The sequence below is a fragment of the Centropristis striata genome, chromosome 11 (genome assembly GCF_030273125.1).
Source record: "Centropristis striata isolate RG_2023a ecotype Rhode Island chromosome 11, C.striata_1.0, whole genome shotgun sequence".
In the NCBI taxonomy this organism is placed as follows: Eukaryota; Metazoa; Chordata; class Actinopteri; order Perciformes; family Serranidae; genus Centropristis; species Centropristis striata.
The window spans coordinates 9,525,611-9,537,343 of NC_081527.1; the positions used below are offsets into that span (position 1 = coordinate 9,525,611).

At 43.9% G+C, this 11,733-nt stretch overlaps 1 protein-coding gene across 1 annotated transcript; it reads left to right on the plus strand.

The window, feature by feature from the left end:
* The first annotated feature begins 4,295 nt into the window (after positions 1-4,295).
* Positions 4,296-11,733, plus strand: si:ch211-252f13.5 (uncharacterized). Its single transcript, XM_059343828.1, has 6 exons — positions 4,296-5,145; positions 5,263-5,468; positions 5,819-5,989; positions 6,870-7,022; positions 8,507-8,573; positions 8,672-11,733. The coding sequence occupies exons 1-6, from the start codon at positions 4,488-4,490 to the stop codon at positions 10,246-10,248; spliced, it is 2,832 nt and encodes a 943-aa protein (XP_059199811.1). The 5' UTR covers positions 4,296-4,487; the 3' UTR covers positions 10,249-11,733.

Below are 11,733 nucleotides of genomic sequence, written 5' to 3' on the forward strand. Positions count from 1 at the left end.
TGTGCTGCGCCGCAGTTTCTGACCACAGTGTTCTTGTCTCATTTCTTCATTTCTCACAGCTCTACACAATCATGTTAGAGACAGTCCACACAGGGCTTCCATCTATTCTGCCCAAAACATACAATTACTTAATCCTCAGGACTAATTTACAATTGATTAACATCACTCTTACTCTCCTGTTAGTTTGCTCACACTTGTCAGGAGTGGATATATATAGTGAAGGACTGTAACAAGAGTTTGGTGACATCAGAAAACTTCCTGCTCGGGGTTTGCAATCAGTTATATTGGAATGAGCTTTAAAGCTGCAGTGTTTTGAAACAGGGAAATTTCCAGAATTTAAAAATACAGCCCTCCTCCTGCAGCTCTTCCCTACCAGAAGATGTGCATGTACACACTTCATACACTGTCAGAAATAGGGGGCTGAATTTGTACCTTTAGGGGTATCAGCTTGATACTGGAGCAGCACAATCAAAAAAAAGGTACAGCTGTTGTGCCCTTGATATTGACTTGGGAACATAAATGTACCCATTTAGCTCTCAAAAGGGTATATAACTAAAGTGCAATAATTAGCCATATCAGGAATAAGGGTACAATGGGAGTCCATTTATGTCCCGCAAGATACAATGTCATTATCGGACCTCAACTAACTATGTGTACTTTTTTGAGGGCCAAAAAGGTACATACAGTATATAGGCGGAGGCGCATATCCATCAGGTACTTTTCCCTCTGGTGAGCTGCTGTGGGTGTAGCTTGGGAGAGAGGATTCGCCCAAGATCAACCCAACTGCACCGGTTAGCGGCTCAGGTAGGGGCTCAGAAAGTACGAGCCCCGGGTAGCTACTTTCTGAGCAGCTCCTGAGCTGCTACTGAGTAGTGATTTTGCACATGCATGATTCATTTGCAGACTGGTGCAAACTGGACGCTGAGGAGTTAACAGCTCCTGCTCTGCTGACTGCAGCTGGGAGAGACTGCTGCAGGAGGACTGGGCCGCTTGTGAGTGCTTTGGGGCGGCACTATTCGCTAAGAGTAGGAACGTGTCTCCAAAAGTCTCCAATAACACCAGAAAAAGTTGCTAGATTTATCGCTAGTCGCTTTTTTGAAAAAGAGTCGCTAAAGGGGTCTGAATAGTCGCTAAATACAGCGACAGTCGCTAAGTTGGCAACACTGATTGCCGCGTCGGTCTGTTGTTACATTAGAACTGTTGGTTAGCTGCTTCAAAAGTACCTGTATGGGAACAGAGGCCGAGGGCGTAGCCAAAACACTCAGCCAAAAAGTACTCAGAAAGTAGTGGAAACATGCCTTATGTTCCCAAGCCAAAGTTAAGGGTACAACAGCTGTAGCTTAAAGGGTACTGCCCCAGTTGTACCAATAAAAGTAACAAATTATTAATATTTCGATCATTCCTGATCGTGACTGTGTTTCCGATGCTGTTGTTTTCTGCAAACTTATTGGCTTATGACGCTTTTCGAGCCTTAGCAAATCTGGTTGCTAATAGTTTAGTGCTGTTAGTATTTCATGTAGTTAATAGTTTAGCCTTCAGCTTACCGTAGCCATAAGGGTTGAGCATGGCAGCAACCGTGAGCTTGCAGCTAATTACTAACTAATAGTGGTCATTACTTGCCATAATTTGAGGCGTTAGCTAGCTATATATGAAGGCTTTAGCTACGGTTAGCAGTAGGCTGCACTATTAGCAACATTTTCCCATCACCTCTGAAACTCTTCATCATATTGACGTGTTTTATTGTGTTTATCTCTCTTTAAGACATTGTTCAGGGATACTTTGCAGGTTTGGCCTAAGCTGGAATAACAACTTTTTCCACAGGATACTCCCCCACTGAATCAGGCTTTTTGTAACTGAAGGGACCTGCAGACACATGTGCATTTGTAGAACAGCCAACAGGAACGCCCTCTCTCTGAAGTGACCCATGATGGCCACAAGTTACTTTTTCTAAAGCCAGAGAGGACAGAGCCAAGAGGAGGGGCAGGAGTGTAGTTTCCTCTCAGACCACTTAAATTTCAATATGTTACAAAGAAACCAAAAACAAACACCAGCTTTAACACTTTTTTCTTTGCAAGTGCTTTAAAACAATCTACATTACAATTCTCATTATAAAGTTTTGATACATTTCAGTTTCACCTTGTATCTGTTTTATATCATGTATTAATGTCTATTTATGTAACATAAAGAACACTGCATTGCCATGTTGTTGAAAGATGCTGCACTAGTAAACCAGCCTTGGCTTAACAAGCTCTAATCTATCAGCTTAACTGGAAACACCTGTGTGAGTTTCTACGGGTCAGTTGAGGCAACGCAGCATGTAACAAAGTAACAACTTACAGGGGTTGATGAAAGAAACATTACCATGTATAATATAAACTATGTTAAAACTCGACTTTGACTCGACTGTATGGTCATTTTGGAGGTTGCAGTTTGTGGTGCTGTTGAATTGCATTGCATTGTATGAACAGGTGTTTCTATTATTTTGTCCTCCTCATATATATCAATGATGGTAGAGTGAACTGCAGCCTCCAGTTTCAACAAAAACAAAAAATGTGGACATAAAGGGGTTTTCCACAGAAAAATGAAAATAAGACATCACTTTCTTTGACGCCCATGTAAATGATGCAACATACTTACATCGTAATCTGCTGCCATGGAAACGTCTATCATGTAGTTGTGTCATATTGGAAAACTTGAAACCGTTAAAAAGTAACTAATATTACAACATTTTCTATGCTGTTCCTCTAATATCTTTTCACTTTACTTAAAGCAAACAATGACCACTTGGCTTTTTATTATGTATTATATCTATTATATCTCTTATATCTATAACTCAGGAGTTATATTACCTCACTTAAAGCTCCCAATGACCACAGACTAACTTAACATATTACATTGCATTATAATAGTGATCATTATGCATTATGAAATATTATAATGTATTGAAACTTTTAAATTACATATGATTCTTAGCAAAGGTCAGTGAGTGATAAGCAGTTATGAAGTATTCTAGATTTATTATGGAGTCATTAAAATGCTTTAAAATGTGCTTTTATTACTATCATAAAGCATCAGTCAGTGCTAACTGTAAACCATACTGCATCATAATAATGCTAATCATGCAAACAAGGATGTCAAATCAAGAAAAAAAATCCACTTGCATGAGACTGTGGTAAAATGTGTCTATAGAGATGTGCACAGTTGATGTGGCGGCAGAAAGAGCAAGATACTGACAATAGCATCTCTATGAATAGTGCAAACGTCAAATAGTGTGAGGTCCCATGGTGTGAAAACGGTGTTGTGGGGTTAACTTGTGAAGTTCCGACTGTCTCATAAGTCTCTACAGAGGACACAGAGTTGATGTCAGTAGCTAGACTCAGAGTCATGTGTGGTCTCTTCAGCTTAAATTAGTAAATTAGTACCTATGTTCTAAGTGCGGCCCTGTTATCACCTGCTGCATGTGTGCATCCGTCCTCTACAGCCTTTCATCTGTTTATGAGCACATGAGTTATAACAAACTGCTTCAGAGAGGTGGAGGATTTACGCACTGACAACATATATTCAGTGTGTGTGTGTGTGTGTGTGTGTGTGTGTGTGAGTGAGTTCCATTTGGCCCTGAAAATGAGAAGAGGGGGAAACATTTAAGTGTTTCTAATGTGGGTTAAAGCTTTAATCAAAGCCACATGGGGTCAGGGAGGGGAAATGAGAGTGGCAATAAACTGTAATAAAGTTTACATTTTACAGGAGAGGCAGTTTTGGCTTGAGAATATCACAGAGTCCCACCACTGCACCCTAATCTAGTGCTACAGGAGAGATCAAAGCTTTGGTGCCATATAAAGCAGAGATTTTAATTCTGACAGGGGCTCGTTAAAGTAAACTGGCTGATCCTGTCATCAAAATGAATGGCAAAAAGAGGAAAAAAGTTAGAAAGAAAAGACAATTTTCCCTTTGAGTAGTATCGTTACATGTGAAAAGTCTATAAAAATATCTGAAATTCCATCGGAGCATTTGCAGCTTCCCGCAAAGTTCTAGTAACAACAAAACTGCCTATGAATGACCCACTGGAGTGTGAGAATAAAAATAACATTAGAATAGTCCAAATATCTACCACATGCACGGCTTTAATAGGAATAGAGTGAGTCTGTGGAGTGGTATGTCCGGGAAAACTACGGGTTAATTTAAGACTAGGAGCAAAGCCTGTTGCCAATTAGGAGCAGTGAGCGCCACATGTGGGCTAGACGTAGCTATCTCCAAAAGAGGGCAAAGGGGGCAGAAACCGCGGTGCGCGCAATGGAGACAAGTTGAATGTCTGTGCAACCACTTGTTCAAGATCAATTGGCACTCTGCATGTATGGACGTTTGCTAATTTGAGGGATTTTTGTTCTTAAAGGGATGATAAAACACGATCTGCAGGAGTAAAGGATTGATGCGTAAAAGGGGCCATTCACACGTGGCCTGATTCTGTTTTTACCTTTCAGCATTGCAACATGGCACCTATTTCTACCGTATTTTTATGCTTTGTAGCATGTTTCCTCAGTGGAGCTAAGAGCGTTCCTGAGGCGTGCCGTGGGGCGCGCTGCTTCTCTGCCCAGGACTGGAGCAGACCGTGCGTCGGAGCGCACTGCCCGGGGCGCACGGAGGCAGCAGCGTCCCGACGACAGTTTCACCACTCTGCACAATCCAGACAAGGACAAATCTACCCGAGTTACCAACAGGATGCTATTTACAGCCACCACCAAGCCCAGAGCGCGCCGTTAGCACCCTACAACATCGGCCAAGCTCAGCAGGGAAGCTTTGCGCAACAAGCTGGAGCTGATGGCACCAGGAGGACGAACCCGAGAACCATCACTGCGGAGGTGTTCCACCCTGGCTGCGCTGGTGGGACCTGTCCGACCACTGTAACTCATCGCTCGACGAGTGATGACAGTGCAGCACGGGAGTGTAAAGGAATTGGATGTAAACTTCCCCTCCGGATGCGCAAGCCTTGCGTTGGAGACGGCTGCGGTATGCATGCAGGAGACGAAGGGAGAGGACACTCTTCACCGGTTCATGTGACGGACAGAGCGGCGCAGTTTCTGGATGAGCTTCCAGATTTTGGGTCGGAACGTGGTGCATGGATACAGCTGACATGTGACATGAAACCAGGTCAGTATCAGCCTGCGAGAAATTAGCCACACAATAGAAAGAGAGAGGGACTAATTTACACTGCAGCCTTCTCGGGAAAAAAAGGTATTTAGCAATAGTTTTCTTTCTTTGCAACAGGGACCAATGAGCTTCCCTCAGAAGACGCTCTTGTGCTGCAGCTGCAGCTGTCAAAGAGCCAGGAGAAGCTGGTTGAGGCCCTCAGGGGCCAGCAGGACGAGGTCAAGGAGCTGCAGAGGCTCCTCAGTGAGCAGCAGGGGACGCTGGTCAACCAGCAGAGGGAAATACTGGATCAGCAGCGGAGGATGTCAGAACAGATGGAGCAAGTAAGACTGCTGTGATTGATATGGAGGGAATGTTGATAGCTGATGAGAGATACAATAAACACTTATTTAGATCAGGGGGAGGCAACCTGCAGCTCAGGGGCCACATGATGTTCTTTAGGCCATCTGCAGTGGCTCCCTGTGGCTGTGACAAAAAAATCATACATGAACAGTTTTTTCTGTTTTCTCTAAACAATATTAAAACGTCTACTTATTGGTAATGTTGGTAGGTTAATTTAGTCTCAGTAGGCTGCAACATCTTCATTGTGAGGCTCAAAATAAGGTTTGGATTTAAAACAACGTACCTACGAGGTGATAAATAAAATGTTATTTTTATGTTTTTCTATTTTCAGGTGAAAGCCCAGTACAACATAATGATGGACAACCTCAAACAAACATCTTTCCAGAACCTCCAGGGTGACCTCGATAGTCACATGGAAACCATGAGTGGGCCGGTTAGACCCCACCACGCTCAGCAGGCTCTGTCTCTGCACAAGGTGGACATGGAGGCCAGTGTGATGGAGGTGAGCTGCACGTCAAATCAAGAGTGTGTTCAAAAATATAATGTATAAAAAACAAACAAACCTTACAGTCAGCATGATACCAGATGTTTCCAGGCCAGGGGCCGAGCTTATTTGTGATTAAAGGCACTGTGATGGAAGTAAATTATTATTTTAAAATCAGGATTGTTTTTAAATTGAGGACATATCAGTTTGGAACACCATCTATATACACCTACTGTCATGGAAAAACATTAGACCACACTTGTTTTCTCTAATTTCTTGTTCATTTTAATGCCTGGTACAACTAAAGGTACATTTGTTTGGACAAATATAATGATAACAACAACAATAGCTCATAAGAGTTTAATTTAAGAGCTGGTATCTAGACATTTTCCATGGTTTTCTTGATAATAACCAAAATCATTATCAAGAAAACCATGGAAAATGTCTAGATATCAGCTCTTAAATTAAACTCTTATGAGCTATGTTTGTTCAAACAAATGTACCTTTAGTTGTTACCAGGTAATAAAATGAACAAGAAATTGAAGAAAACAATGGTCTTATAATTTTTTCCATGACTGTATGTAGTCCAAAAGCATAAACTGCAACTTAAACAAATCTTGAATACTTAATCCCCAAAGTTATTTAATTCATAACTGCATGAATCTTGCAAAAAAAAAAAAGAGTTCCGCCTTAATGTTAACATTTGATAAAATTCTAACTCTAATTGAACATAAACTTTGTCTCATCCTTATTCAACTACCATTCATTATTATATGGAACAAGTGAATAAAATACTGGCAATATGTGATGACATATGGTTACCAGATGTACAGCACTAACCTGATTGTGATGTTCAGTTAATCACTGATTCGTTGTTTTGTCCTGTTTGATGCCTCAGGTGGGTCGCCCACTGATGGCCTGTGGGAACTGTGGTCCTGAGGAGTACTGTGGCTTCAGCAGCGGTCATCCTCGATGTGAGAAATGTACCGTCTGTCCTGCCGGCTTCTTCCTGGTCGCACAGTGTTCAGTCCATGCAGACAGAATCTGCCAGGTAAGCACTCCTATCTTTATACAGAAGGATTTCGTTCAAATTAAATGTTAAATGTTAAGTAATTTCCACTGTTTTACCAATGAAAACTATCTAAAGTAGAATTTCCATGACAGACAGAAAATACTAAATAGACCTTAGTTTGATTTCTAGACTATAACTGGACAACTGAAGTGCATGTAAACGTGGTAGTTCGAATAATGATGGAGTTCTCCAACTCTGATTATGACACCCAGATAGTGCGATTGGAATAGGATTTTCGCCGGCATGTATGACAAGACAACGCATGTGCGCATTCTCTACACGCTCCATACCCACGCTGGCGTATGACCCCAGAACAAAAACATCCAAGAAAGCCGGTCGCATTTTAGCTAGTCACATTAGCTGGTTGCATTAGCCAGTCGCACTAGCCGGTCGCATTAGCCGGTCGCAAATTAGCCTGTCGCACATTAGCTAGTCGCATTAGCCGGTCGCACATTAGCCGGTCGCATTAGCCGGTCGCACATTAGCTAGTCGCATTAGCCTGTCGCACATTAGCCGGTCACATTAGCCGGCCGCGATTTAGCCAGTCGCACTAGCTGGTCGCATTAGTCAGTCGCATTAGCCAGTCACATATTAGCCAGTCGCACTAGCCGGTCGCATTAGCCTGTCGCACATTAGCCGGTCGTATTAGCCGGTCGCACATTAGCTAGTCGCATTAGCCTGTCGCACATTAGCCGGTCGCCGGTCAATAGCGCAAAGTGTCAAACTGAGGTCAACCGGAAAGGGGGCCGTATAAACCCGCTGAAACGACGCATATCGCCACCAAGTGTTGAGGAGGAGGATACGTTCCCGTCAGTTATTCAGTTGCATCTAAACTGGGTCAAGGACAGAAGTTCTATTAGACGCCTATATTGATTTTTAAGCATAGCTCGATTAAACTGTGCATGTAAATGCACTGAATGTAGCTGTAAAAAAACAAATTTTTTTAACAGAGCCGTTTAAGAGCAGTTACAGCAAAAAACTACCAGCAGTCAACCATGGAGGTCAGTGGTAACAGCAACAGAGGGAGATCACTGGGTCTGGAGGTTGATAAACAGCTCATCTGACGAGCAGATCACACTCGGGTGTGATAGCCAGACCTGAAACACACACAGAGAGAGGAACAAATACCTATCCTCCAGAAAGAGGCTGGAGGAAGTCAGTGGCCGTAACAACAAGCAAGCTGGAGACTGTGTATGCAGTTCGAAATTGTATACAAGTTTGGGTTTGTGGACCTGTTTGTTGAAAAAGTTGCCTGCTGCGGCTGAATACTAAATTATGAGGGGAGTGAGAGTGAACCAGAACAAAGCTGTGGCCAGTAAAACAAGACATTGAGCTGGAAGCCACTACAAAGCCCTGACAGGAACCACAGCGTAGAATAGAGACTTTCTGTGGGTTTACAACTAATTAAGTATTAATTATAGCTGTTAAACTGATTCAAAGTGTGGATTTATTCGTCATTACAGGATAGAGATGAATGCCTTGAAATAAGTGACCTGTGTGGAGATCGGCAGAAGTGTCTCAACACTCCAGGTAACATGAATTACTGAACTACAAACTAATTATTTATAGTTAGAGGCATTTTTTGAAATACATTCTGAACTCTCTGCTCTTTGTCTCTCTGTCGTCAGGTGGATTCAGGTGCCAGGGCATGACCGAGCGAGAAGCCAGCTCAGGAATGTGTGGCCACGGCTACTTCTACAACTCAGAAATGGACGAGTGTCAGGCCTGTAACGAGTGTGACGGAGAGCCTGTGGCTTCCCCTTGTACCTTCACCACGGACACCGTCTGCTCCGGCCTCGCTGCTGCTGGTGACAGCGCCCTCTCTCTGTCCTGGGCCGGAGATGTGAGTCTCTCTGGCACCAAAGGCCACGTCCTGGCGCACGCCTTCCCTGGCGTGCAGCTTCTCATCCGGGGCAGAGGCGACGCAGGTCTTCTGTCTGCCGAAGACGGTCGCCTGTTGCTCCGGCAGCACGGCCTGGTCTGGGTGGATGAGAATCTCGCGGTGAGCCACGGCTGTCGTAGTTTCATCCAGTTGTGTCTGCGTATGAACAACACGGACGGCTCTGAAGGCCGAGACCTCAGCGGTGTTAGGGTGGAGCAGCGCGAGGGACGGTCGCTGCAGAGCGTCAGCCTCAGCGGCGTGGCAGAAGTCGCTCCGGGTCAAGTCATCTCCCTGTTCCTCCGCAGCGCCAGCCACCACTGTAACCAAAGCGGTGAAGGTCTGCAGCTTTACGACCCGGCGACGGCTCCGCTCACTCTTCTCTGGCTCTCCCATGACACTGGGGCTGTTGCCATGACAGCACAGGCCATGGTGTCCGCACACTACCACACAAACTACCGCCCGGTCTTCCGCACCACCTCCACATCCGACCCGTACGTAGTGGGGCTGACTCATGATGGCCGTGGGATCCGTTTTGCTGAAAGTGGCACCGTGCGCTTTGTTTTCCAACAGGCGTTGTACTCCATGGGACAAGCGTGCGTCACTGAGGGCTTCCAGCTGCTGGCGTACCTCAACCGCAACGGATCCAGCGTGGAGCTGAGCCGTACCTTTAAATCAGGTGTCCACTATCGAGACACATCCTTATCTATGTCTGGTGCGGCTAGAGTCGACTCCGGGGACACGCTTGGCTTTGAGATCCTCTCTCCCGCTCAGTGCAACGTGCGTTTCTTTGGTGATGAGACAGGAATCAGTATGGTCAGCTTGGTTTGGGTCCCCGCTGCTCTGTCTTCCTCGCTGTCTGCCTCCGTGTCTCACACCGGTCTGCCCTCCGGAGCCGTCCGAAACAAGCCGCTGTTCTTCCGCCAGACCACTGCTCAGGTGTCTCAGATGGGGCTGCTAGGCAAAGGATCCACAGACCAGAGGCGAGATTTTGTCTTCAGAGAGAGTGGCACAGCCAGCGTGGCCCTGGACCTCAAACTCATTCACTCCTGCAACCTGGTCAAGGTGACTCTTCTGAAGCGAAGTGATCCAGAGGGATCAGGAGGAGGCCGGGAGGCCGAGGGAGCACGACCCTTCCCTCTGGCCCAGCAGGTGGGCGGTCAGATGCCTGAGGGAAGCCACTGGGCCAGTGTGAGCCTGCGGGCGTCCTTCCAGGTTCATAACGGCACAGCGGTGTTCTTCACACTGGACTGTGTACGCGGACGAGTCAACCAGATCAGCTACCAGACGGGAAGCGGAGTCTCAATCCTGTGGGTGGCAGCGTAACATAAGAAAGAGAAAACTTTTCTGTGTTTGTTTTCAACATGGTTTCCAGTTCAGTAGAACAGCAATTTATATGATAGACTAATTTCATTAGTTTGATTTTAGAGGAATAGTTTTGGGAAAGATGCTTATTCGTTTCCTTGCTAGGAATTGACAAGATTACTGATACCACTCTCATTTGATGCATGATAAAGATTAGAAACAGGGGGAAACATTGGGAGCATACCTATGTTCCCAGGGTTCTATATTCTTAAGGTTCTACGCTCCCAGGTTCCTATGTCCCCAATGGTCTTTTTCAGGTTCCAATTATATGCATATAAAGGAACATAAGAACCAGTGAACACAGGACCCTAGGAACATAGGACTCTGGGAGAGTACATTTGCAGAACTGAGGAACATGGGACCATTTAACATGTCCCCAAAATGTGATTTTTATAAAGCTGGGGAACATAGGACCCTGGGAACAAAGCAATGACCCCAAAACAAAAGTTTGTAAAATATGTCTATAGCACTTGTCCAAGTCTCCAATTAACTTAACAAGTTATATCTTGCTTGTTTAATCTGTACAAAAAGAAAAGTGCAAAATCAGCCATTTGTGGTTTCATGCAATAGCTGCTTCCTATTAGCCTTTGTGCTAAGCTAAGCTAATGGTCTTGGATAAAAGAGTGGTGTCAATATTCTAATGAAACTAAGAATATTTCCCAAAACATGAATTATTCCTTTAATGTGCTTGCCTAAACCTAATTTTATTATTTTTTAAATATTTGGTGCTATAAAAAAGCTCAAATATTGGTTTTATTTTTCAATAAAAAAAGTAGCATTATCCATTGTATTTATATTAATGCAAGTAGGCTCTTAGTAATGTATAATGATTTCTGCAGAAGTAAATGAGGGCTCTAAACTATTTTCTCACACTTGAGTTGTCTGCTTTTTCATGTTAAGGAATTCCATGTGCTGTTCTGTCTTTTATTTATGTAATTCTGTTACTCTGTTGACGCCAAAGGACCTTCAGCCCATTCCCACTGTGACTACAGCATTTTCTGCTGTCACCAAAAGCATGGTGCTGGTTTCATTCAGTAGTGTTGTTTTTTAAGAGCATGTGTTTCATGTTAGCCGCCATTTTCTAATGTGAATATCTACTGCATGCCTTGTTTAATGACCACTTTCTGCATATCACGGACTTAAAGAGAGTCATGTGTTTCACTATGGCCACATTAAACTGTCCTGGAGAGACGGCATGCTATCATAAAAAATTAACACATTTACTGTTTACTCAAACTAAAGTGTAATAAAGTGTATATTTGATGTTTTATATGAAATCAAGTTAAAATAAAAATGTTTTGTCAGATTTTTGGCTGCATCTACTGCGTAAGGTGTCTGCTTGGTAAAACATGGAATGCAGCTTTCAAAAGAATAGGCCAAACATACTTTTAAAAAAAAGCTTACTTAACCCTCCTGTTATGTTGCTGGTCAAATTGACCCATTTCA